Source organism: Lynx rufus, unplaced genomic scaffold, assembly GCF_022079265.1.
Source record: "Lynx rufus isolate CCGP_SWC_20201006 ecotype Redwood Valley unplaced genomic scaffold, mLynRuf1.p SCAF_2, whole genome shotgun sequence".
Classification (NCBI taxonomy): Eukaryota; Metazoa; Chordata; class Mammalia; order Carnivora; family Felidae; genus Lynx; species Lynx rufus.
The window spans coordinates 203,195,508-203,222,973 of record NW_025814834.1 but is presented as its reverse complement, the minus strand read 5'-3'; the positions used below and the strand labels follow the sequence as shown (position 1 = coordinate 203,222,973).

The following is a 27,466-nucleotide window of genomic DNA, read 5'->3' as shown; positions in this document are numbered from 1 at the left end:
GATTTTAGATTTTAGGGCCAGAGGCATAGCCCTCTTTGATGGCTATGGTTTCTTCCTGAATTCTGTTGGTACCCTGGCAATGCCTCATGGGCATACAGGTCTTTTGGGACGTCAACATCACACTTCAAGACTGAACGAAGAGTGATTCCATGAAATGCCACAGGACTCTGTTAAAGAAGACCATAGGCCCCAAATGGTGTCACTAATGTTAAGGCCTTGTTTCAGTCAACCAAGACTTAACACCTAACCCAACAACAGTTTCAATGCCCCAGGAATATACCCTTTAACCAGTCCAACTGGAATTTCCTGATCAATACTAGGAGGTAATCCCTTAATAGACCCCTACCATCCCCTTTAGGAGGGCAACCTTGTCTAAAACAATGCATTTTTTGCTAACAAATTCCTGTTTCCCCCTCTCCCCGCCCCAATCTTTAAAAACCTTTCATTTTGGGGTGCCTGGGTGGCGCAGTCGGTTAAGCGTCCGACTTCAGCCAGGTCACGATCTCACGGTCCGTGAGTTCGAGCCCCGCGTCAGGCTCTGGGCTGATGGCTCAGAGCCTGGAGCCTGTTTCCGATTCTGTGTCTCCCTCTCTCTCTGCCCCTCCCCCGTTCATGCTCTGTCTCTCTCTGTCCCAAAAATAAATAAACGTTGAAAAAAAAAAAATTAAAAAAATAAATAAATAAATTAAATTAAATTAAATTAAATTAAATTTAAAAAAAAATGGGGGCGCTTGGGTGGCTCAGTGGGTTAAGCGTCCGACTTCGGCTCAGGTCATGATCTTGCTGTTTGTGAGTTTAAGCCCGGCGTCAGGCTCTGTGCTGACAGCTCAGAGCCTGGAGGCTGCTTGGGATTCTGTGTCTCCCTCTCTGTCTGCCCCTTCCCCACTTATGCTCTGTCTCTCTCTCACTCAAAAATAAATAAACATAAACAAAAATTTTTTTAATTAAAAAAAAAAATCTTCCATTTTGCACAGCTCCTGCGAGCTCCCCTCTACCTGCTAGATGAGTTGTTGCCATATTAATGAATTATTTAATAATGCCAATTTACTTGGTTAATTTTGTTTTTTAACAGATTTGGTGGCAAGAGTGGGATCCAAAGCGAACCCTTTTGAGTTCACTGTGTTTCTCACCATTTCCTAGGGCCCTTGGTAAGCTCCTCTTGGTTTGAGCACTACTCTTTTTGTGTAGAGCTCCCAATCTAACGGACCTTCCAGTCCAGGGTTAACAGGTCAGTCTAGATTGACAGGAGAATCTAACAGAGCACCAGTCGTTAGCCCTTGGTTCAGTCTGTAGTTCTGCACTTGTGTGGAATCCCTTTCCCCCATTCCAGTCCACAGTCCCTGTTTACTGGAGTCTGCTGGCTTAGTATATTCTGGAAATTGCTGGTGGCATATACAGGCCTTCTATTGGCCAATCTGCAGGAACTTCTAAACCCCAGACCGAGGCTCTGTCCTCAGATTCCACACTGGGAACTGCAGATAGTAGCTATAGTCCTCCCTTCACTTGGGTCAGCCCAACAGTCTCCATTCTCTGATGTCTGCTGGTTCAATCCTTTCCCATCCCCAGTTCTTTGGCTACTGGTGGTGTCCACGGTTCCATTTCCTGGGCTACTGTTGGTTTCTGTCAGTGTGCACATGAAGTAAAGGCTTAGCTAAAAGAAAAAGATAAATAAATAAGATGGGATCTTTGAAATCCAAAGGGTTAAACATAGCACCTTCCAGCACACCTGTTTATTTTATATCTAAGAACTATGGGGTTTCCTGGGTGGCTCACTCAGTTAAGTGACTGACTCTTGATTTTGGCTCAGCTCATGATCTCATGGTTTGTCAGATGGAACCCTATGTCAGGCTGTGTGCAGCACAGAGCCTGTTTGGGATTCTCTCTCTCCCTCTCTCTCTCTGCCTTTCTCTTTCTCTCAAAACAAATAAGTCAAACATTAAAAAACAAACAAACAAACAAATAAAACCTATGGTCCCCAAAGCTATAAATATCTTGAAATTTAAAAAAAAGGCAAAATCTTACTAAGCTTGTTTTGTGTCCTGAAGAACTTGGCTTGGTAACCATCAGGTTGGGGACCCGAAAATAAGGCCAGACAGATATTGAGTTGTCCCCCTTTGGTGGCGAGATATAGTGAGATATGGAGATATGGGTTAAACTCCATTTTTGGCTAAGGTTCAACCAAACTGCTATCAGCCCTCAGGGGAATGACAACCTAGAATTACAATGGCCTTTATGAGGAATGTTCCAGGTAAATAAGATCATTAAGAAGTACACTTAAAAGCAAGGTTTGGGGGAGCCTGGGTGGCTCAGTAGGTTCAACATCTGACTCTTGATTTTACCTCAAGTCATGATCCCAGGGTCGTGGGGTTGAGCCCCATGTCAGGCTCCGGAACCTGCTTAAGATTCTTTCTCTCTCTCTCTCTCTCTCTCTCTCTCTCTCTCTTTCCCTCTGCCCCTCTCTCCTGCTCACATGCTCTCTCTCTTTAAAGTAAAAAATAAGTTTAAATTAAAAAAAAGACAACAACAAAGACCAAGAATAGCAAAAAGTTCAACTCCATTGAAAGTTTATGCAAAAAACTGATAAAAAATCAAAAGACACAAGAGGAACGTAATATGTAAGACTGAAGGCATTCTTACTGTTTACCTCCACACTCCTTTCTTTGAACATTCATTCTAGTTATCCTTTGTCTGAACTGCCTTTACACAAAAGTCTGCTAGGTTAACGGCTTAACAGACACCTCCGTATCTCCCTTCAAAGAAGAGCCCTTGGTGAGCCCCTCCTGGAGGTGATGAGACTAAGGGATTTTCTGGTAAACTGCTATTCCTTTAAGCAACCAACGGAAAGCTTAAATTAAAAAAAAAAAAGAATCTGGGGCATCCGGGTGGCTCAGTCAGATAAGTGTCTGACTCTTGATTTCAGCGCAGGTCTTGATCTCACAGTTCATGAGTTCAAGCCTTGCGTTGGACTCTGCACTGACAGCACAGAGCCTGCTTGGGATTCTCTCTCCTTCTCTCTCTGCCCCTCTCCAGCTTGCATTCTCTCTGTCTCTGTCTCTCTCTCTGAAAATAAATAAATAAACATTAAAAAAAAAATTCCAACATTCGTCAGTTCTTTAACATCTAGGCTACAATCCAATCCTTTGAGGGATCGAAAGCAACTGTCTTTATCTTACAAATCTTAGAAACACAGCTCTAGAGGCAATTCAGAACTCACTTAGTCCTTTAGGCAACCCTAGACCTCCTCTATTTGTCTCAAAAGGCTTGTAAAGTATTAGCCTTAGGAAACCAAAGTCCTTTTTGGAGGAACTTGCATTCTTTCCCTCTGTCTTTGAGATGAAAATGTTAAAAGTATAAACCTCAGGGATATAATTCTTCTCAGAAGGAAGACTTAATGGGGAAAAGTCATTTGCAATTTAGACAAACGAAAAATCATGTGTCTTCTCCACAAATATTAGTAGAAAAAACTTTAGCCGTCTGAGCAGGTAACTTTAACTCATTCCATCTCATGGAAAATCGATTGGGATCCAACTGTTCTTTTATCAACTAGGGAGTTTTGTATTATCATACTTATCGCCTGGCTAAAAATGTTCAAACAATAATTGTAGGCGCTCTGTTTATATGCTTATGTGTGCCTATTAGAGATGCGTGGCATTTAAAAAGAACTCTATATACATTTTAACGATCAGAAAAAAATCAACTAAAGGGGCGCGTGGATGGCTCAGTTGGCTAAGCGTCCAACTCTTGATTTTGGCTCAGGTCATGATCTCATGATTCGTGGGATCAAGCCCCACATCAGGCTCCATGGTGACAGCACAGAGACAGCCTGCTTGGGATTCTCTCTCTCCTTCTGTCTCTGCCCCTTCCCTGCTCATGCTCACACTCTCTCTCAAAACAAATAAATAAACCTAAAACAACAACAACAACAACAAAAACCAATCAACTATGCAGTCATAGCTGCGATTACTAGGGTCTGAAAAAGCCAGTCAATAAAAATAAACTTAAACTCTATACTGAACTGTCCCAAGTAGAATGTCTATCTTATTTTATTCACTAAAGTTTTTGAGGGCTCCAAACTATGGGGTATGTGGCCAGTGGCACACGTGTACAAGACCTCAAGTCCAAGTGTGGGACAAGTGTAGCCAAAGCATAAAGCGAAGCTAATTACGTTTAGTTGACTTGGGGCTCGCACCCAACGTCACTTGTCCCATGAGCACTGTGCCATCAGCAAGTGAGACCATGGTGACATCAGCAGAATGAGAGGGTAACACTTGTAGAACCACAAGGTTACAGCAGAAATGGAGCCATTAAAAGACTCCATGATTTGCCTTAGGTCACAGACATGTTAGTCACAGAGCACAGACTGTCCGGAATTTCATGGTCACGAAGCACTTGCATAAATATTGGAACGAACAACCATTCAGTTTTTAGTTTATTGATTACAAACCACAAATAAAGCAAGTGTTAAAACCATTTAAATGATGGATGCCCTAAATATGAGGATTTATCCCACCTAAATGGCAACTGAACTCTACTAAATTGCTTTGACGTATAAGTAACAATAGCAAACGTTTGAGCATTTCCTATATGGCAGGCACTGCATGTGACATATGGGTGCCTGGGTGGCTTAGTCAGTTAAGCATCTGACTTCAGCTCAGGTCATGATCTCGCGGTTCATGGGTTTGAACCCCACGTCAGACTCTGTGCTGACAGCTCAGAGCCTGGAGACTGCTTCGGATTCTGTGTCTCCCTCTTTCTGTGCCCCTCCTCTGCTAGTGCTCTGTCTCTGTCTCTCTCAAAAATAAATAAACATTAAAAATTTTTTTAAAAAATGGGAATGCAAGCTGGTGCAGCTACTCTGGAAAACAGTATGGAGGTTCCTCAAAAAACGAAAAATAGAATTACCCTACAACCCAGCAATTGCACCACTAGGCATTTATCCACAGGATACAGGTGTGCTGTTTCGAAGGGACACATGCACCCCCGTGTTTATAGCAGCGCTATCGACAATAGCCAAAGTATGGAAAGAGCCCGAATGTCCATCAACGGATGAACAGATAAAGAAGATGTGGGATATATATACAATGGAGTATTACTCGGCAATCAAAAAGTTGCCATTTGCAACTACGTGGATGGAACTGGAGGGTATTATGCTAAGTGAAATTATTCAGAGAAAGACAAAAATCATACGACTTCACTCATATGAGGACTTTAAGAGACAAAACAGATGAACGCAAGGGAAGGGAAACAAAAATAATATAAAAACAGGGAGGGGGGCAAACCATAAGAGACTCTTAGATATGGAGAACAAACTGAGGGTTACTGGAGGGGTGGTGGGAGGGGGGATGGGCTCAACGGGGAAGGGGCACTAAGGAATCTACTCCTGAAATCATTGTTGCACTATAGGCGAACTAACTTGGATGTAAATTTTTAAAAATAAAAAATAAAATAAAATAAAACTTTTTTTTAAGTCGTGTGACATGTATTAACTCATTTAATCCCCACAACAACCCCAGGAATAGCTGTCATGATCCCCTTCCCAGGGAGGAAACCGAAGAACGGAGAGGTCACCCAGAAAGCAGTGTGCTCAGATCTACATGTCTGGTGTCTGAGGTTGTGCCCTAACTACTGGCTTAAACAAATCCACTTTAACAAAATGGATATTAAGCATATATATCAGAACTTAAAAGTGGGGGCGCCTGGGTGGCTCGGTCGGTTAAGCGACTGACTCTTGATTTCTGTTCAGGTCATGATCTCACAGTTCGTGAGATTGAGCCCCACGTCAGGCTCTGTGAGGTCAGCGCAGAGCCTGCTTGGGATTCTCTCTCTCTCAGCACTCTCCCTCTCTGGCCCTCCCTGCTTGTGCACTCTCTCTCCTCTCTCTCATAATCAAAATAAAACATTAAAAACAATAATAAAAAAACACATTGTGTTGATTGCTAAGCCATACAGCCATAATTTCCTGCTGTTTTTCTATATCCCCCTTCACTTCCTTATGATCTTTAACCAGTATTTTTTTTTTAATTTTTTTTTCAACGTTTATTTATTTTTGGGACAGAGAGAGACAGAGCATGAACGGGGGAGGGGCAGAGAGAGAGGGAGACACAGAATCGGAAACAGGCTCCAGGCTCTGAGCCATCAGCCCAGAGCCCGACGCGGGGCTCGAACTCACGGACCGTGAGATCGTGACCTGGCTGAAGTCGGACGCTTCACCGACTGCACCACCCAGGCGCCCCGAGGAAGTTTTTAAAAACAGTTTATTACACTAAGGAGGCACCTGGCTGGCTCAGCCGGTCAAGCTGACTCTGAATCTCAATGTTGTGAATTCCAGACCCATGCTGGGCGTGGAACCTGATTAAAATTAAAAAAAAAAAAAAAAAAAACAAAGTTACACTAAGAATTCATTATCAAACTGAACTATATTTTCACTCATTATAACATTAAGGTATAAATCCAGGAAACTAAAGAATAAAAAATTATTTTAAAAAGCTAATGTGGAGGGGGCGCATGAGTGGCTCAGTCAGGTAAACGTCCAACTCTTGAACTCATCTCTGGGCTTGGTCTCGGGGTTGTGAGTTCAAGCCCCGAGTAGGGCTCTGCACTGTGTGTGAAGCCTTCTTAAAAAAGAAAAAAAAAAAAAAAAGCTAATGTGGAGAAGTTAAGGGGAAAATCAGTATGTATTAACCTATAGTTTTATCAATATGAAGAAAACTTCAAATATTGTACAGCGAGGTGTGCTGTAGAACGCCATATAGTTATGACACTATTACCAATTATTTATCACTCAAATCAGAAAGTAATGGGTGCCAGCCAGTGCCTTAGGGATGATAGAAACATCTTGACTATTCAATTGAGCAGTAAAAGCATCTGTTACCTAATTTTTCGAAAATTAACTGTTACCACTTATTTTTACATATGCTAAAGAGCATTTCCCTCCAACAGGTAGATTCTCCAGCTCTTGGCACTGATATTTAACGTCAATAACTCTGAACATATCAATATGCTCTTCATTCTTTCATTGTTCTACCACAGGCATAAAGGCGCAGGAAAGGACTTGCGTGTTCTGAAAGAAAAGTACGCAATGCCTTACGGTTTTAAATACTAAGTAATTGATCCTCACAAGCAGATAACATCAACTAAAACTTTTTTGTTGCCAGTTTTCCTTTTCTTTTACAAGAGACTAATCATTGTATTAATAGGAAAGATTTTATTATTTAAAAAAAATTTTTTTTAACGTTTATTTTTGAGACAGAGAGAGACAGAGCATGAACGGGGGAGGGTCAGAGAGAGAGGGAGACACAGAATCTGAAACAGGCTCCAGGCTCTGAGCGGTCAGCACAGAGCCCGACGCGGGGCTCGAACTCACGGACCGCGAGATCGTGACCTGAGCCGAAGTCGGACGCTTAACCGACTGAGCCACCCAGGCGCCCCAAAGATTTTATTATTTTTAAGAAATCTCTACCCCCAACGTGGGGCTCAAACTCACAACCCTGAGATCCAGAGTCACATGTTCTACCGACTGAGCCAGCCAGGCGCCCCACTGTATTAATATTATACGACAAAAGCATCTAGACTCCCTAATTTAAAAGGTTAAATGTCAGATATACAAATAATGGTATTGTCTCCAATAAATCACAATTTTTACAATTTCTGCTATTTTGGAACAAATGTTAAAATTCCCACAATTTAAGTATCATTAAACATGAGTTGAAACACACTTAGCATCTCAAAAATTGTTATGAATGGTAGAATCTACAATTAACTGTAAATCTTACATTGGTGCTATAGCTCCCCTTTATTATTTTATTTCTTAATTTTTTTAATGTTTATTTTTGAGAGAGAGAATGGGAGAGAGGGAGCATGAGTCAGGGAGGGGCAGAGAGAGAGGCAGACAAGAGAATCCGAAGCAGGTTCCACATCGTCAGCACAAAGCCCTATGAGGGATTCAAACCCACGAACCATGAGATTATGGTCTGGGCCAAAGTCAGACATTCAACAGACTGAGCCACACAGGTGCCCTTGTTATTTTCTTTCTTTCTCTTTCTTTCTTTCTTTCTTTTTTTTTTCTTTCTTTCTTTCTTTCTTTCTTTCTTTCTTTCTTTAAAATTTTTAATGTTTATTTATTTTTGAGAGAATGAGAGAGAGAGAGAGAGAGAGAGAGAGAGAGAAACAGAGCACAAGCGAGGGAGGAACAGAGAGAAAGGGAGCCACAGAATCCAAAGCAGGCTCCAGGCCCTGAGCTGTCAGCACAGAGCCCGACGCGGGGCTCGAATTCATGAACCGCGAGATCATGACGGGAGGCAAAGCCGGACGCTCAACCGACTGAGCCACCCAGGCGCCCCTTTATATACATATTTTTTAAGCCATTTATTTTTAGTACTCTCTATACCCAATGTGGGGCTCAAACTCAGGATGCTGAGACGAAGTGTCCCATGCTCTTCCAACTGAGCCAAGTAGGTGTCCCTGAGTCCTTTCGATACTAAAAGAGATAAGGCTTTTTACAAATATTTAACTTTTTTACTGTCTACAAGTTGTCATTTTGGTTAAATGGATAACTAAGTATTATTTCACAGTGACCTATGATCTTGTTTGCCCAAGTGTTTTAAACCTTTTTTTTTCAACTTTTTAAATTTGAGTATAGTTGACACACATGTTTTAAAACCTTTCCTATATTTTTCATTTTGTTCCTTTAGAATTATTTTGTTAAATCATAAACGTACAACAGCTCCTTAGCTCTACACATGCACTTACATTTTTTTTTTATTTTTTAATCTTTTTACATTTTATTTTTAAGTCATGTCTACCCCTAACGTGGGGCTAGAACCCACAACCCCAAGATCAAGACGGGCAAGCTCTACGGACTGAGCCAGCCAGACGTCTCAGCACTTCATTTTTTTTTTTTTTTAAAGGAAAAACAGTATGTCTTATTACACCATGACCCTGGCTAATAGTTTTTCAAACTGTGAGAAAAATCTTTAAAAAGGTTTCACATGTCACCTGAAACTTACAGATTCAACGTCATCAAAAAAAGAATCCTTCCACACTCTTACAAAGACCACTAAAAAGAAACAACAATTAAAAAGCTGTCTCAAAGGCATTTTTTTTTTTTTTTGGACAAATGTCCCAGAAGTGAAATTCTAAATGAAGTCACTTTTACCTCTAGCTAACTTGGGGGATTTTTCAGGGAACCCCTAAAACATCTCAAACAAAGAGAGAGTTTAAACTAGTCAGATTTATCTGGCACGTTGAATTAACAGGAAGCACTGTCCAGTAAATGAGGATAACCCTTTTTTGGTTGTACCGCGTGGGTCAATGTTATTCATACACGTGTTTTAGAAATTGCATACAATTCCTCAAGTTCCATATGCCCTGGTATAATGCTATCAGTCATAATTCTAGCTATTATCTTAAAATATGTGTCACAGAAATAACCAAATTTCATTATCAATTAGATTGTAACAAACTCTAATTAGACTTTTAACAATGCCATTTTTAAGTCTTTTGACATTTACAGACAGTTATTGTTTCACTCGGATGTTTTTGCAAAAGCTTCCTGCAAATGTGTTTCATCCTCAGAGAAATTCACAGAAAGGAATAGGACAAATACCCTGGAATACAGATTTCTGAGAACTTGCAGATCATAAAACTAACCTAAATAAGAATTTCCAAAGCCAGTGGAAAAATGGAGTCAAACAGAGTGAGAATCAATAACATGGAACCAAAGGAACTGAGGAAGATGATCATTTTTATGACTTTTGTTTAAAATATCACTGGTTTTGGGGCACCTGGGTGGCTCAGTCGATTGAGCATCCGACATCAGTTCAGGTCATGATCTCACAGTTCGTGAGTTTGAGCAGAGCCTGCTTGGGATTCTCTCTCTCTCCCCTCTCTCTCTCTCTCTCTCTCTGCCTTTCCCCACCTCTCTCTCTCTGTCTTTCTCTCTCTCTCTCTAAAACTAAATAAACTTAAAAGACATTTTTAAAAATATCACTGGTTTTCTGGGGCACCTGGGTGGCTCAGTCAGTTGAGCAACCAACTTCAGCTCGGGTCATGATCTCGTGGTTTGTGAGTTGAAGCCCCACATCAGGCTCACGGACACTGTCAAGCACAGAGCCTGCTTCAGATCCTCTGTCCCTCTCTCCGTGTCCCTCCCCCGCTTGCGCTCTCAGAAATAAATAAAACATTATTTAATAATAAATAAAATAGGGGCGCCTGGGTGGCGCAGTCGGTTAAACGTCCGACTTCAGCCAGGTCACGATCTCGCGGTCCGTGAGTTCGAGCCCCGCGTCAGGCTCTGGGCTGATGGCTCAGAGCCTGGAGCCTGCTTCCGATTCTGTGTCTCCTTCTCTCTCTGCCCCTCCCCCGTTCATGCTCTGTCTCTCTCTGTCCCAAAAATAAATAAACGTTGAAAAAAAAAATTTAAAAAAATAATAAATAAAATATATCACTGGTTTTCTAATGTTTTACTTTTCCAAATTTGGGGAAATCCTTGTCTCTTTTACGCTATCAATAGTTTGATAAGGTATACCTTTGTGAACAAAGAGACGTTCACTTTTCTTCCCTACCTGATCCTTCCAGAATTCAAAAACTCTTGAGTGTTCTTCTGATGGCAAAATAATTAGTTATTTACATAAGTTCAATGAGAGTCTATTCTCCTTGTAACAGGAGACAATTAGAAACATGGATTATGTTACCAAAGCTTTGACCGGAATATTACATTTGGAAGAGATGTGCCTAGATTCAGGTATGACCAGTTTTAAGGAACTGAGGCTGATTTTACAAGGCCAAGAAAACCGCCTAAGAAAAAAATTAACCTGGTAACTTGCTTAAAATTTTCCAGCAAAGCAGTTTTAAGAAGAGGCACCGGGGTGGCTCAGTCGGTCAAGTGTCCTACTTTGGCTCAGGCCATGAACTCACATTTTGTGAATTCGAGCCCCACATCAGGCTCCCAGTCAGCACAGAGCCTGCTTCAGATCCTCTGTCCCCCTCTCTCTCTGCCCCTCCCCTGCTCATGCTCTCTCTCTCGAAAATAAATAAACATTTAAAAAGAAAAAAAGTTTTAAAAGGATCTTACATACAAGACGCCTCCTGGCTCAGTCCACGGAGCATATGATTCTTGATCCCTGGGTCATGAATTTGAGCCCCATGTTGGATGTAGAGATTATTTTTTAAAAAGAAGAGAGACCTTATATGGCCAAGCATTATTCCTGCAACAGACATATAAATAATCAGGCGATGTTTAATGCAAGTTAGTTTTACTATTAAAAATATAGGGTAATTGTAGGGGCACCTGGCTAAGTTGGTTGAGCGTCCGACTTTGGCTCAAGCTATGATCTTGTGGTTCGTGAGTTAGAGCCCCACATTGGACCTGCTGCTGTCAGCCTGTCAGCACAGAACCCACTTTGGGGCCTCTGTCCCCCTCTCTCTGCCCTCCCTCACTTGTGCTCTCCCAAAAATAAATAAATATTGTAAAATAAAATAATATAGGGGCGCCTGGATGGCTCAGTCAGTTGAGCGTCTGACTTCGGCTTAGGTCATGATCTCACAGCTTGTGGGTTCGACCCCACGAGACCTCATACATTAAACATGCAACCTTTTCTCCATTCCTTTCTTTCCTTTATTCTGACCCTGGCCTGGAAGGACGTGACAAAGGGGGTAAACTTTGCCCTTCAGATTGTGGACTTGTCATCAAACGTTCCTTTGTGAACTCAAAGTCATAACCATATCACAGATTATGATCTGGAAAAAAAGTCACCGTCTGGGATCATTGCACCAAAAGAGAAATGAAAGATTCAAGAACCACAGAGTACTCCTGAGAATGGTGCTGATGTCTTAAATTTTGATCACATCTTTCAGTTAAGCTGAGAGTCTGACCAAAAGGGAGGAACTATTTAAAAAAAAAAAAAGGCTCAGAATGGTGTCACTTATGTTAGGGCCCCACGTCAGTAAACCATGACTTAATGCCTGACCGAACAACGGCTTCGATCTCCCAGAAATGTAACCCTTAACCAACCCAAGTGGAATTTCCTGGTCAAAGGGAGGAGGTAACCCCTAGTGTTCCCTACCATTCCCTTTAGGAGGGTGACCTTGCCTAAGACAATACATTCTTTGCTAGTAAATTCCTTTTTTTCTGCACCTCCCTGCTTTTAAAAACCACTTTGCACAGCTTCTTGGCGTTCTCCTCTACCTGCTAGATGGGATGCTGATTCATAAATTGTTTAATACAGCCAATTAGATTTTTCAATGGACTGGGTTAAAAAAAATTTTTTTTTTTAAACAACTCCGAGCCCAGGAAGGAGGGCTGGAGGAGATGCTCTGAAGACGTGGACCTCTTGCTGCCCAGGGTGACGCCTGACCATCAGAAGCTCACAGTCCTACTCCAGGGAGGGGAAGGAGGAGGACATAGTAGGGCATCTCCTGTTCCAGATCCCTACAGATGTGGCGCAGCTCTCCTCCCTGCCACACGCCAGCTCCCTCTCAGCGGTGGCAGTGAAACTGTAACCTCGGCCCACAGAGATCCTGGATCTGTCATTGTCTCTCCATCCCATTGACCCCACCCCCATCCAAGCCACCCTCCTCTCTCTCCCCCACACTCCTGCTCCCCGCAATCCACTTTTCTCATGGTGGCCGAAGGATCCTTTGCAAACATAATCCAATCCCATCCCTCCCTGCTTAAAGCCCCAGCAGCTTTTCATCACTTGTAAAATGGATTGCCACCCTTCGTTCTGGCCCACAGGCCTCCATGGCTGGGCCCCGACCACCCTCCTTGCACCGGACCCTCTTCTTCACTTATCCAGCCACATGGGCCTCGCTTATGCTCCTTCCTCACATCTGCTGGTTCCTGCCTTTGGGCCTTTGCACGCCATTCTACCTGCCCGGAACACACGGCCCCCCACCCACCATATCTGCAGTGACCCTCAACCCCTGCCACAGTCACTGTCTTTTATATCAACTCTTTTCATTTCCCCCATAGCACTCATATATATATATATATATATATATATATATATATATATATATATATTTTTTTTTTTTATTGTGTCTCTTATACCAAAATCGAAGCTCATGAGGACAAGGACCTTGTCTGCCTTGTGCAACACTGTGTCCCCAGGGCCTAGCACTGTTACCGGCATGTAGGAGGAATGCTTGTATCTGTTCAGTAAATGAATGAATGAATGAATGAATGGCGAGGCTTGCTTTGGGTACTGTCTTAGGGACACCTAAAGAGAAAGGAGAGGAAGGAGGTCGGGACTAGAAGACACGGTACCTTGAGATAGGAGTCAGAAACTGGAACCAACCAGCGATCGTCTTCCCACCAACAGCCAAACCCTCCTCCCTGACTGCCCAAGTGATCCTGCCAGCAAGAGCGTGTCTGAGATGGGAGTCAGAGTCCGCCTGGGGAAAACAGGAGGGAGAAAGTGAGCGTGGGCACGTGCCATGTTGAACCCACACAGAATACAGGCTGGGATGGGACCTGACCATCTGGGGAATGGTGTTGGGTGCGCCACCTGCTGGCTGTGCCACTGACCAGCTATGGGTCAGTGATGAAACTTTTCTTTCCTTCTTTCTTTTTTTTTTTTTTAAGTATTTATTTATTTACTTTTGAAAGAGGAAAAAGGAGACACAGAATCTGAAGCAGGCTCCAGGCTCCTAGCTGTCAGCACAGAGCCTGATGCGGGGCCTGAACCCATGAACCGTCAGATCATGACCTGAACTGAGGTTGGACACCCAACCAACTGAGCCACCCAAGCACTCCTGTGACGAAAGTTTTCTGAACCTCAGTTTCTTGTCTGGAAAATAGGATAAGAATAGCATTTACTTCACAAGGACGCTTTAGGGATTCGGTAAGATGAAACATGTGAAATGCCTAAAAGCTACGGTGCGCAGAAAATGGTTAAGTGCTCAGGAAACCTTCACCAGAAAAGAGAAAGAAAAGGGAGACAGGAAGGAGGCAACACAAAAACAGGTAGCTAGCGGGGCGCCTGGGTGGCTCAGTCAGTTGAGCATCTGACTCGATCTTGGCTCAGGCCATGATCTCATGGTTTATGGGTTCGAGACCTGCATCGGGCTCTGTGCCGATAACATGGAGCCTGCTTGGGATTCTGTCTCCCTCTCTTCCCCTCCCCTGCTTGCTCTCTCTCTCTCTCAAAATAAATAAAAATAAACTTTAAGCAGGGCGCCTGGGTGGCTCAGTTGGTTGCGCGTCCAACTTCAGCTCAGGTCATGATCTCGTGGTTTGTGAGTTTGAGCCCAGCGTTGGGATCTGTGCTGACAGCTCAGAGCCTGGAGCTGCTTCGGAGTCTGTGTCTCCCTCTCTTTCTGCCCCACCCCTGCTCGCAGTCTGTCTCTCTCTCAAAAATAAACATTAAATTTTTTTAAATAATAAAAAAAATAAACTTTAAGGAAAAAAAAAAAAGCAGGTGGCTGGTAACCCCATGGCAGCCCAGTCTGACAGGGTCTAACGTGCTGGGGGTTTGTACCTGAAAAGACACAGAGATTGTAAAGCATCCCAAACTTTAGTACTCTCTCCCCAAAATGGGCTTTTGAGTTCTTCTGGTTCAACTCCCTCATTTTACAAAGGTTCTGAGTTCCAGAAAGGACAAACATTTCTCCAAGATGTCCAAAGAGTTGGCAGAAGAGTCAAGAACTCAGAGAAGGCCAGTTGCAGATTAGGAGCTCCCTGTTCGCAGTCTGGAGAGGGTCTGCCTTCCTCTGTCCGCCCAGCTGCAGTGAGGGGACATGGAAGACAGAGAAGGCCCTACAGTTTGCAGAGTGGGCTTGGAGGGACAGGGAGAGGCAGGGGACTCAGACAGCTCATCACCCAAGCACCAGGCTCTGTGCTTCGTTAAACTTGTCCCCAGGCTCAATACTCATCCAGCCTGTGACGGATTATCCCTATTTCACTGATGAGTGTGGGATGCCCAAAGTCCCTGGGGAGCCAATAGAGCTGGAACTTCAACCCCATTCCGTGTGACTCCGGGAACCCCTGCCCTGCTTCTACCTGGAAATGGAAAGGTTTGCATTTGGGACCACCGCTGACTGATCGTCAACTGGGGCAAGTCTTTTCTTTCTGGCCTCACGCTCTTTCTCCGAACAAGGAGGGCAGACACAGAGGTCGCGGAGGGCTTTTCCAGCTGGAGCTGACTTTATTGGGATTCTCAGCAAATGCACCTCCCCCAGCTGAGTCAGGAGGAAATCCTGCCTTCCCAGAAAGCCTTGCAGCCTCTCATCCGCCTTTCCTGCCACAGGCGCTCAGAAGCTGCCCTGTCCCGAGGACAGCCCAGGTCCTGCCCCAGCCCCAGGCAGCACGGAAGCTTCTTTCTCCTCCCTTCCAGGGTGGTGCCCATGGCTCCACTCCCCTTGACCAGGGAGCCTGGACCTCAGCCCCCGCCACTTCCCGGCGGGGGGTGGGAAATCTCAACCCGACAGGTTGGGAAAATGAAGCCAAACATTGTATCAAGTTGTGCAATCAGGTGCCCAAACCTTCAAGGCTTTGGGAAACCCACAGGTCAGTGTTTCTCAAACGAAATTAAAAAAGAAAAAAAAATTATCTGCAGAAAGCTCACACTTTTGTAAAAGCAAAGAAATATACTAGACAGTGGCAATGGTTACATAACATTGTGAATGTGTTAATGCCCCTGAATTGTACACTTAAAAATGGTAACAATGGCACATTTTATGTTATGTAGATTTTACAATTTTTTTAGATACAGTAAAAAAAGATGCAAAATACCAGCCTCAACTTTAATAGTCTTCGACTGACGTTGTAAAATTGTCATAAAAGTTTCGAAATGCTTACTTTCAATGTCTGTATTATCTCATTGCAGCCCAGTAGCCTGGCAGTGGTCCGAGGGCCACTCTTTGATAGCGCTGATTGAGGCCGTAGAGAAGGGTGGACTGTGGCCGGAAGGAACAAGCCTCCCACATCCCTGCTTCCTCAAGCAAGCACTTCTGGAAACCAAGCCACCTAACCTCAAGCAGCCTTAGGCCAAGCATGCTGGTCTGACTTATGGCTGGAGCCCTCCTTATACCTTAGTCAGTCTCCCAGGGCCTTCTCGTTGTACACTGTTATTAAGATCTCCCTATCAGTGGCCCCTGATACACACAGGCAGCTGTGGGTTGGGGTGGGGAACGGGGTGAGGGAAGTACAGAGTAGAAGAGTGCCTTCTTTCCTTTTAACCCCTAGACCAAACGTGGCCCAAGCCTCACCTCTTACAGGAAGTCATCCTGGGCCTACAGCTGCACTGAGGAGCCCCCATCTGCATAGCGCACGTCTCCCTGGATTTGCATTGAATGGTTGACATGGTAAATTCAAAAGAGGTGCCGCTCCTCTGTGGGTTGGGAGGGCGGTGGTGTAACGTGGCCTGGTGTGAAGGTCTGGCCAGATTTCAGGCCCTGGCTGAGTGCCCCCAGGCAGGGTACAGTCTGCACAACTGAGCAGTGGCCTCGATGGCTGTAGCTCTGGGCCCATCTCTGCCAGACTTTGGGGGACTGGAGAGTGGAAACTGTTTTAGGGACGGTACACCTTGAGTACGGTGGTCTCTGTCTTGCTGAGGAACAGAAAACATTGTGGGTTCTAAAAAAAAAAAAAATCTAGGGGCGCCTGGATGGCTCAGTCGGTTAAGCATCCGACTTTGACTCAGGTCATGATCTCACGGTTCGTGAGTTCGAGCCCCACGTCGGGCTCTGTGTTGACAGCTCCGAGCCTGGAGCCTGCTCCGGATTCTGTGTCTCCCTCTCTCTCTGCCCTCCCCAGCTCGTGCTCTGTCTGTCTGTCTCTCAAAAATAAACATTAAAAAAAAAAAAATTAAAAAAAAATCTAGACACCTAGACTCCAATTTTAGAAATTCTACCTCCAAAGGTCTGATGAGGGTCCCAGAGTCTATTTTGAAAATTTGTCATGTGACTCTGCTGCCCAGCTGGTGTCTGGCCCCTAAGAGGTGCCAGCAAGCATTTGGAGACTGTGCTAAGGGAAGTGCAGCATGTCTGTGGGACAGTTAGGGACCTGTGGCCTCAGGGGACAGAGCTAGGGGACATCAGAGGGAGGGGAGTCACTTTTTATTGTATTTCCTTTTGTACCAATTGGACCTTTGACCTACAAAAAAAAAAGTCTGACTGACTGCTGGAGTTGCTGTCATCTGTGTCAGGGACAGCAAAGGCAGGCCTACAGCGGGGCCCTGGGTCCGGTCAAGGACAGAAGTGGGCGGGCCAGAGGACCGATTGCTGTAGTGCGCACATTCCACCTCAAGGTGGCAGCAGCTGCCCAGAGCCTGCCGACTGTGTCCGGGCGGGACTGTGAGCCCAGGGTTGCCAGATCTTCCAGGTTTTTCAAGATAAGCCTGAAATCAAATTTTCTAGTGGAATTAATTGTCAACTCATTCAAAAATTTAAGCAGCACATGCTGAACACAACCTGCCTGCAGACCGATGATTCTGACTGCAGGCCACGGGTTTGTGCCTTTGGATCTGAAAGGATGCCATTAAGTGTAGGGCACCTCCGAGGCCGATCTGCAAACCAGGGCAGAGCCATCTTGTGCTTCTAGAAAATCGGAATGACTTCCCATGGGGTCCACACAAGAAGAGGACAAAGCAAGTGCCCCGAGGTGGACCATAAGAGTCACTGGTCCACTCATCATGATTTAATTCAGCACAGATTTATTAACCTCCTACTGTATGCCAGTCTCAGAGCCAGAGATCCAGCAGTGAATGTGACAGGCACAGTTCCTGCTCTCTGCGACCCTTCATTCTAGCTGGGGAGACATACTCGAAACAAATAATTGCCTAATAATTCATTTGTGATATGTAAGGTGCTGCAGTAGAGCTGGGGGTTAAAAGTTAGGGTTTGATTCCTGACCCCACACCCTTAGGTATGTCACTTTGGCAAATCACCTGATCTGAGTCTCAGTTGCCTCATTTCTTGTCTGTAAAGTGGGTAAGATAATGTCATAGGGTTGTTCTGGGGACTCATTGAGATCAGGCAAATAATAAGCTGCTGCACACAAGAGGGGGGCCTAGGTGTGGCAGGGAATCCCCCCCCCCCCAGTGATGTTGGGGCTTCCTGCCAGCAAGGGCAGTGGGAGGCCTCCTGTACGTACAGAGGCTCAGTCCCCTGGTAACCGCCATTCTGCTGAGGTGGTGGCCATGGGCATCCGGCTATTCTGCCTCTGTTTCTTACCCTCTCTGTCCACTTCACACTAGGATCTGGTGCCCAAGGACAGGGAAGGTACTGCTCTTGACCACACCGGGAGAAGACTGGGCCTTTCCAGCTATGGGCGAGAGCCCCCTCCACTGAGGCTGCTGCATTTTAAGCTCCTCAAACCCTTAACTAAGCTTCAAAAATCTGGGGGCATGTATAAACCAAGGCAGAAAATCTTCCCCATGCCCCTTCAGTGCAGAATACCAGCTTCGGCGGGCAGAGGTCTCAGTCACAGGGCCCTTTGGACCTTCTGAATGACCCGGCCCAAGAGGCAGGAGGCAAATGGCAAGGGACTGAAGTGTCAGCAGTGTTTCTGGGGCCTTGAACTTCGGCTCAGTGGGGAGAAACCTCAGTGGTCAAAACATGGTTCGAACTTCCTGGGCACCTAATCCAACCTTCCGCCCAAAGGGAAAGCTCCTTCTTTTTTTCTTTCTTCTTTCTTTCTTTCTTTTTCTTTCTTTCTCTCTCTCTCTCTCTCTCTTTCCTTCTTTCTCTTTCTTTTCCTTCCTTCCTTCCTTCCTTCCTTCCTTCCTTCCTTCCTTCCTTCCTTTCTTTCCTTCCTTCCTTCTTTCTTCCTTCCTTCCTTCCTTTCTTCCTTCCTCCTTCCTTCCTTCAAGTTTATTTTGAAAGAGAGAGAGAAAGCAAGAGAGCAGGAGCACGTGGGGGAGGTGCAGAGACAAAGGGGCAGAGGATCTGAAGCAGGCAGGCTCTGCACTGTCAGCACACAGCCTGATACAGGGCTTTAATTCATGAACCAGGAGATCATGACCTGAACCAAAGTCGGCTGCTTAACCAACTGAGCCACGCAGGCGCCCCTGGGGAAAGCTCCATTTTTTTTTTCCTTTAACATTTATTTATTATCAAGAGACAGAGAGAGACAGAGCGTGAGCAGGGGAGGAGCAGAGAGAGAGGGAGACACAGAATCCAAAGCAGGTTCCAGGCCCTGAGCTGTCAGCACAGAGCCCAACACGGGGCTTAAACTCACAAACGGCGAGATCATGACCTGAGCCGCGGTCAGACGCTTAACCGACTGAGCCACCCAGGCGCCCCTCAAATATCTCTTTTCCACCAAGGCCTGCCCATCCCATGTCTAAGCACAAAGGTCCCAGGAGGAAGAGACAAGCTTCAGTTTCCACTCAAGCTAAAAGGAATGGAGTGTGCTCCTTGATGACAGCCCCCAGGCTGAGGTCACACCGCCTGGCCTGGAGTGCTGTCAGGGGAGGCGGCCCCCCTGGGGGATGGGCACTGGAAGACAGGATAGAGGACGCCCAGGCTGGGGAAGTGCTCAGGCACTCCCCACTCACAGGCACCCACTGCTCCTTCCCTCCAAGTTGTAGACCTAGAATTTGAATGAAAAAAGATTTCACTAGCCTAGCTCAGGCTTCTCATTTTAATTTGATTTTTATTTTTTAAATTTATTTTTATTTTATATTTATTTTAGGAGAAAACTGAGGCCCAGGGCTAAGTGCCTCTCCGAAGGTCAGAGGTGAACCAGAAAGCCAGGATTTTTTGAGGTCATGGTAAGAAGCATCAGGCCTTCAGTTCCTTGTGACGCATCACTGTCACGAGGTGGGAACTCAGGACCACTGTGGTATTCAGAGCCACCACGGGGTTGGTGGGAACTAACTGGGTGGGGTATCCTCCCTCAGCCCATCTGGACTCTTTTCAGGCTATTTCCTAAGCTCTGCTCCCTTCCCTACCGGTCTTATATGAACACGAAGTTCACTGCCATCTGTAGGACGCCGAGTGTCAACACAAATTTCTATCTTCACACGGTCTTTATGTCCTAGTTACGCAAAACCGGCATCTAAAAGATCCCTCCAGGCACCAGGTCACCCGTGCCAACCTCTAACTGCTCCGTGCCAGAGGCTGAGGCTGAACAACGCTGAGTCCCTGCACAAGCCTCACTTTGTCCTATCGTCTGAACTATCGTTCTACTCAACTCCACTTGATCTTGTTCCTGTGTTGCCCCACGTGGCCATAACCCTTTAAATTCAGCTTTTTCCCCCAGAACTACAACTGATCATCTTGGTCTAAGTAAATCTGGAGGCCAATTCAAGGCATCACAAACGCTCATAATCCTTCCCAATTTGAGTATAAACTTGGCTCACTCACTGGCCTCCGGTTGATAAAGCCAGAGCCGAGGAAGCACGTGCGAGGCAACCAGCAGACCCTCCTGCAGTCTGGCCACCAGCACCGTCTCACCTCTCACTACAGATGCGTGGCTTCCAAGGGCTTTTATACAGATGTCGAAGCAAATAATCCTAGGCAATTAAGGCCATTTCCCAAATAGCACCAAGGAAAGCTGCCAAAGGCTTTCCCTGAGTTGAGAAGCAAAGCTCTGACAATGGTGAATATCATAACCTCTGGATACAAGATGAAGTAGATTGCGAACCTTAACCACTCAGATCAGACGCTACTCTAGAAAATAAGGCTCCCTTTAACCTCTTCCCAGAAGGTTGCTACATGGGCGCAGAGGATTAGACGAATATTCCCACTTCGGAGTCATGGCTTCTTCGGCAGTAAAGCACTGGAGGGCACATCCCCACCCCACTGGTAACATAAAGCAAATACACTGTCAAATACCTCTAACTAGGATCTCCAGATTTCCTCTGAAGCCTTCTCTAGAAAGCCCACGAAGCCCATGCCTTAATCTGCCTTTTTAACAGGGACATGGGAACAAAAATAAGCTTGTTTGTGAATAAACATCTGAAAGACCATCGGGACAGCTGATCTGGGCGGGGCATCAAAACACAGTGAGGATTGTGGAAGAAGACAAAGCAGGACCACTCCGGGGCAGAGAACTTTCGGCGATGTGTGCACTGGGTGTTTCTGGAGGCCAGAGGCCCCGTCTGGAACAAACAGCAACCGGGAGGGCCTCTAACACGTCACAGTTTATTACCTGTAGAGAAAGAAGTCACTGCCACCAACAGCACTGTGCAGTTTTATTAACCATTCAAGTACAGTAGCATCTGGTAAGATCGGGACAGAATTGGGATTTAAAAGTGAACAGATATTCAGCATCTAACAGTTTGAAAGAAGCCACTACATACTCTTTTCACAAACAGGTTTTCACAGAGCCAATACAGTACTAGCCATTAACCCAGCACACCAGGTGTGCTGAAGTAGAAAAGATGCAACAAGAAAAATAGCTACATTAGAAAGACTTCAACACTTTAGAAAAAGAGTAAAACACTTTCAGTTTCTCCCCTTTAGCCCCTAAAACAACATCATACAGTCTGGGTCTACCTATACAGTCCTACATCAGCTTCTAGAATATTTGTCAGGAGGGCAAAAAATAAAATGACACTGGCCAGTACAGTCTTTGGATATTTGGGAAGGGGAAGGGGAGAAAGTCAGTTCTCAGAACAAATTAGTCGGCTTCAGTTTCATCAGCAGGGTCTTTGGACTCTTTGTTCTTCCGTACTTCTTCAATGTGCTTGTCCTGTGAAGAAACGGCATTCGTCATCAGTCTAATTCGAAAGCCTGCCAAGGCGCTCACCCCAAGAGTCCCAACGGCAGCATCAGGGCGTGTATTATATATCAGTGGGAATCACATCGCATACTTAGAATTCTAAACATGATCTTCCAGCTTCCTTGGGTCACTCGGGGAACCTACTGACTGAGCCTCCTACGACTCTTCCACAGAATGTACACCTATTCTGGAAATTACTGCATAGTCTGTCTTATTTCATTTTAATATATTTTTTAAAGATTTTATATTTTAAGTCATCTCTCCATTCAACGTGGAGCCTGAACCCCGACCCCGAGAGCAAGAAAAATCGCACGCTCCACTGACTGAGCCAGCCAGGAGCTCTGCTCCACCTTATTCTAAAATAAGATACCTGTCATTTAATGTGTCAGGGCCTGAAACTGGTGACAAAGACACCAACCACCTAGATCAAGGCCACTAGTTCAGGCCACCTCATTGGGGCAGACTTCAAGCTCTTGACCCTCTCCAAGCCAGGCTGGGACACCAACCTTCTCCCGCAAGCGCTCCAGTTTGGCAGCCATCTGTGCCTCTCGGTTCTCTTTGTTGGCTTCCATTTTGTGGGTCAGCTTTTCTTCCGCCATTTTACTGAAGTTGTTGTTCTCCTCGATCGCTTTCTGAAGCACTTCTTTCTCATGCTCCCGCTTCTCAGCAAGCTGCTTCAAGACCTCGGCTTCGTGGGACTGAAAAATGTGTAAGAGGCTAGACTCTCGGACGTTTATTTAGCATTAGGTACGATGACAAAAGAAACGATTAATCGGGAGGACTGAAGAGAGACAGAAAATGAAATCTCCTTAAACAACACCTAAGTCAAGGGCCTGAATTATCCATCTCAAAATACGGTGAAAACCATACTGTTTTTCGGGTATTCGTATTTACTTTGGAAAACTGCCCAGGTTGGTTCAGAGTCTTGCACTACTGTTCTTTAAGGGAATCCCTGTAAGATTCACTGCTTAATGGTAGCAAGAGGACTTGAGTGATGTGCACGCGACAAAGGAGCTGTACTGTAAAGAATCTGGCTCTTGAACTTGAAAGTCCACCCGAAGAAAATTAGCTGATTATGAAAAAATGCAACCATATCGATAAAAAGAAAATCTATGAATGATAGGGAATTTAAGACTAAGACCCCAGATTACTAGAGAGAGTTCTGTTTCGAGGAAAAACTTATCAGCCCTTCTCTTTAGAAGCTGCATTCACTTCCAGACCACTGGAGCTCTGTTACCACAGTGTGCCTCCTTCAACAGACTCGGGATGGCTTGTTACCAAATAGATTCTGATGTGCTTGGAAGTATCACTGACTTGCGCAAAAACCGAAGAGCACCTGCCACTGGTTCTCTTCTGCAAAACCCCAGTCAGGGGAAGTGTCACTACATTTAGGCAGTTACTGCATAAAAGCACGGGCTGGTGACGACAGGGCTGGGGTCGACTCCTTAATTTTTTTTGTCCAGCTACTGGCCGCATCTCCTCCACAAACTCAAAAACTCCATGAACCTCCATAGGAACTCTATCTGCACAGAGAAACAGGTAGAGAGGACCCAGCCTTGCACACACTGCCACTCTTCCTGGAGAAATGAATCACGCGCAGGGTTGACCGTGGGTCAGTGCACATATACATGACATGTAGCACTGAAATGTCCATGGTGCATGTTACAGCAGCTTAAACAGGGGCCTGTGTATGTGTGTATGTGGTTAGATGTGTTAGACTTCAAATTGCATTAACTGTGTTGGTCAGGGGCAGGTTACCGCTTCACCTTCTTGTGTCTACTTTCCCTAATTTTATTAAAAAAAATTTTTTTTTCATTAAATAAACTCTACACCCAACACGGGGCTTGAATTCACCACCCCAAGATCAAGAGCCACATGCTGTACTGACTGAGCCAGCCAGGTGCCCCTCCCTAATTTTAAAATTAAACCCACTCGCCTCAATCAGGGTTGTTGGAAGGGAATGAAATGGGAATTTACATATCAAGTTCTTCACGAAAAGAATAATATTGGATGGAAGGAAACGCACCAAAACGTTAACAATGGTTATTTCTGGGAAGTAGGATAATGAATATTTTTAATTTTCTATGCATAAACTTTTGTGATTCTCAATTTTTCTATAACAAGCATTTCCATACTTGTTGATTCTTCGGATTTGTTTTTGAAAATGGATACTTTACAGAATTGCTTAGGTAAGAGAAAAACTGCCCTAATATCATCATGCCAGTGGAGCAACACAATCACATTACCAGCAATCTAAAATGTTTTTATTGTACAGCTCTCAAAAAGCAAAACAAAACAAAAAAACCCACAGACACAACACACACAAACCACACCGAACTAATTCCCTCCCCCAAAAAAGGGAAAGAAAAAGAAATCATGCACCAACAAATCTATTTTTCAAAGAGAAAGCATGAGAGAGGCAGGAACTTTGGTTTCAGACAAACAGAGGCTTGAATTCTGGCTACGATACTCACTAGCTACAGGACATGGGAAAATGACAACATTCCCAAGACCATTTTCTCCTTTCAGTATCTCAGACATCTACCCTTTAGGGTCACTGTATTAAAGAAAAATAGAAGTAAAGGACTTGGTACATAATAGGAGTTCAGTAAGTGATGCCTGGCCTTTTCTTCTTCCTGGCATATGTAATTTACACAGTGTGTAATTACACAGATGTGTAATAATCACATCTAGCTACAATTGTTTTTCTCCTGTTATGGAAATAAAACTGATTTGCCACATTACATAAATAAATACCCTGTTCTCTGTGAATTGTGATGTTTACCTTGCGTCTTTCTTCTGCCGCTTCTAATTTCTTCTGAATTTCCTCCAGGGAAAGATCCTTCTTCTTTGGAGGGGAAAGGGGGAATTCTGGGACGGATTCTTTTGATCGAGGGCTCAGAATCAGCTCAAAAGCCTGGCCTGAGGCACGCTTCTCCAGTTCTTTCACCTGGATATCTGGATTTGATCATATTTATAACGTATTCAGAAAAATGGGGTTTTCCTATTCTAATAAACTATCCTGTAATTTTCTAAAAACTAAATCAATTTAATGAAAAGATTTAGGGCTGATGAAGCTTCCGTTTGCGGGCAAGAAATTACGTAAATACCACCTCTCAGAAAACCAAAGCTCAGTATTTTTGGATTAATAAATACCATTCTGAGATATCAGTGCTTGACAATCACTTTCATAAATAAAAGAAAGACTTGTGCAAAACTCCACAATTTCGCTCTAGACCAAGCCAAATCATCAAATGGTGAAACAATTACAAGCTCTCAGTATATTCAAGTGATATTTTTTCTTCTTTATTCTCCGATTTATAAAATGGGTTTTTATTTATAAGACCAAAACACAACTGCCAAATTAATGGCTTGAGGCCTGAATCCATCTCCTATTATAAAACCCTGAACCCTTCAGTATTCAGCTTTTCCAAATAGATTACCTACCAGAAGAAGCCATGGTGAACAGAAGACAAGAGACTGGCAGTGTATTCTACACAATCCACTGGCAAGGAAAACCCTGAAAACGATTTTTAAAAGCATGCAATCAATTTCTTTGCATTTCTAGGTCATTGATCCAAAGGGACCTCAAATAACATCCACATAAATCAGTGTCAGAAAAATCACTACTGTGGAATTAAATAAGACATCATTAACTAGAAAATCATAAAAATCTAGAAAATACTAAAACATTGGTAAATTTGAACTAAATAGAACATTGGTTTCAGAAAATCAAGTCAACTGAGCTTGCCTGTTCAAAAAACATCTCCGCGATTTTAAAATTTAGACAAGGTTAAGTCACAATATATATTTTTCTCCTATAAACTCTAAAATACCCCCCCCACGCCCCTCCGCAATCAGCGAGAAGATATTCCAGATTCAACTCAACAGTGAGACCGGAGCCATCTTAATACTGCCTACAACTCATTGTGCAAATGAAATACCCACCCCTGCTTTGTCTGTGTCTGCCATGGTGGAAAACAAAACGCCCAAGCTAATATTAACCAATAATGTTGAACTCCTATTGTTCTTGGGGCCTAAGCTCTTTATCCAACAGCGGGCAAAATTAATCAGTTTTATGAACCTCTAGGCTTTAGGTTGTAGTATTTGCTGCCTTATATCATGAAAAATTCTACATCCCCCCCCCCCTTGATTTTTTTAAGGTCATTATCCTTGTAGACCCCAGCCTGGTAAGAAGACATAAGATTACAGATTCCAACAGCTGGAAATTAAAATCCGAGGCAACGAAACGGTCTAACCCCGGCAGAGCAGGAGACGCAGCACCGGACCCAGGATGGGCGTGGCCCCGGTCAAAGCGAGGAAAAGCGGGTGGCCGCCCCCGGCCAATCAGATCACGCCCTGCGCTCCGGCCCCTGGCCCCGCCCCCTTCCTCCCCGCGCCTTTTCGAATCTCCCCGAACTCACAACACCCCGGAGCCCGCGCGCGTGGGAAGGGGAGGGATGGGCGGGGCTAACGGTCCTATCTGGGTAACTCCGCCCTTCCCGGGCTAGCCCCGCGCTGACGAACCCCCCCCCCCCAACTCCCGCCAAAAACATCTCGAGGCCACCCCCCACCCCTGCAGCAGCTCGGCGGGTGGGGCAGGCCCGGGGAACTGGCCGTGGGATAGCCCCGCCATCGGCCCGCCACCTCCTCCCTTCACTCCCTCCCAACCTGCCTCCAGCCTAGTTGTCTGTGCCCCTCGCCGCGAGAACAGGATTGCTCTCGTGGGGTGTCAGCCTCTCCGGCTCGGCCCTAGTCACTGGGCGAGGGAGACAGCGGGGAGGGGATGAGGCCCTAGTCGCCGGCAGTCTGGCCCTAAAACCGCTGCTCCCTAGAGCCGCCCCGCCCCTTCAAACAATGGGGACCCCAGGGGGGCCGCGACTGCAGAGGGAAGGAAGGAGGCAAACGAAGGCCCACGCCCCCTATTGTCTCCACGACTGCACCCCGGGCTAACACCAAAGACTTGCCCAGCTGGCCGCGCCCCCTCCCCACGATAGCCGCGCCCCCAGGGAGCGGGGACAAAGCCGAGACTCCGCCCGAGCCACACACAAAGCGGAGCGACCCCCGCCCGCCAGCCCCTCTTGGGGCCCGCGACCACGCCCGCCGCCCTCCAGCAGGGGGCCGCTGCCATGGCCCGGCCCCTCCCGCCGGCCGCGTCCCTCTCGCTGGCCCCTAGCCTCCCGCCGCCTCCTCCAAGAGCCCCGCACCCACCTGCTCGGTCCGAGCCGCCTGGCCACACTCTGAGCACCAACAGACCCGGGCGCGCACAAAAGCGCCAAACAGCGGCACGTGACCTCCCGACCGGGCTTCCTATTGGCTGAGAGCCGCGGCACGTGCCGACCCCTCCCCCCCAGCCCAGTGGCCCCGCCCCTCGGGACCCCCAAGCACCTCGGGAAGTGTAGTTCAGGCTGGCCGGGTAGGCGGACAATGCGAAGGGTTGGCCGCGTTTGGGGGTCTCCCCGGTGTGTGCAGGGGGACGGGGCGGTTGTCTGGCCTTGGAAGAGGGTTATACGATGGCCCCTAGCCTGGGTCTGAACCAGCCCTCCAATCTCTAGGAAAAGGGCGGGGCCGGGCGGGGCGGGGTCCCTCTGTACCTCTCAGAGGGTGGCCGACTGGACTCCGCCTCTGTTGAGCCACGTGCCCCGCATCGCCCCAAGGGCAACGCTCGGACAGCGATGGGCTTCTCCGGTGCTACACCCCCTGCTGCCACCTAAGACGCCCAAGCCCTTGTTACAGGACAATGCCACTCTCTGCCCTTGTAAGGCCCTCTGCAACCCAGCGCCCTGCCTCGAAACCCGC

General features: G+C 45.8%; 1 protein-coding gene across 1 annotated transcript; it reads right to left on the bottom strand.

The window, feature by feature from the left end:
- Window positions 1-21,120: 21,120 nt before the first annotated feature.
- On the bottom strand, window positions 21,121-26,897 carry STMN1 (stathmin 1). Its single transcript, XM_047085225.1, has 5 exons — window positions 26,879-26,897; window positions 25,115-25,187; window positions 24,453-24,625; window positions 22,174-22,365; window positions 21,121-21,637 (listed from the first exon to the last, which is right to left on the bottom strand). Exons 2-5 carry the CDS (start codon window positions 25,125-25,127, stop codon window positions 21,566-21,568), a joined length of 450 nt encoding a protein of 149 aa, XP_046941181.1. The 5' UTR covers window positions 25,128-25,187; window positions 26,879-26,897; the 3' UTR covers window positions 21,121-21,565.
- Window positions 26,898-27,466: the final 569 nt, after the last annotated feature.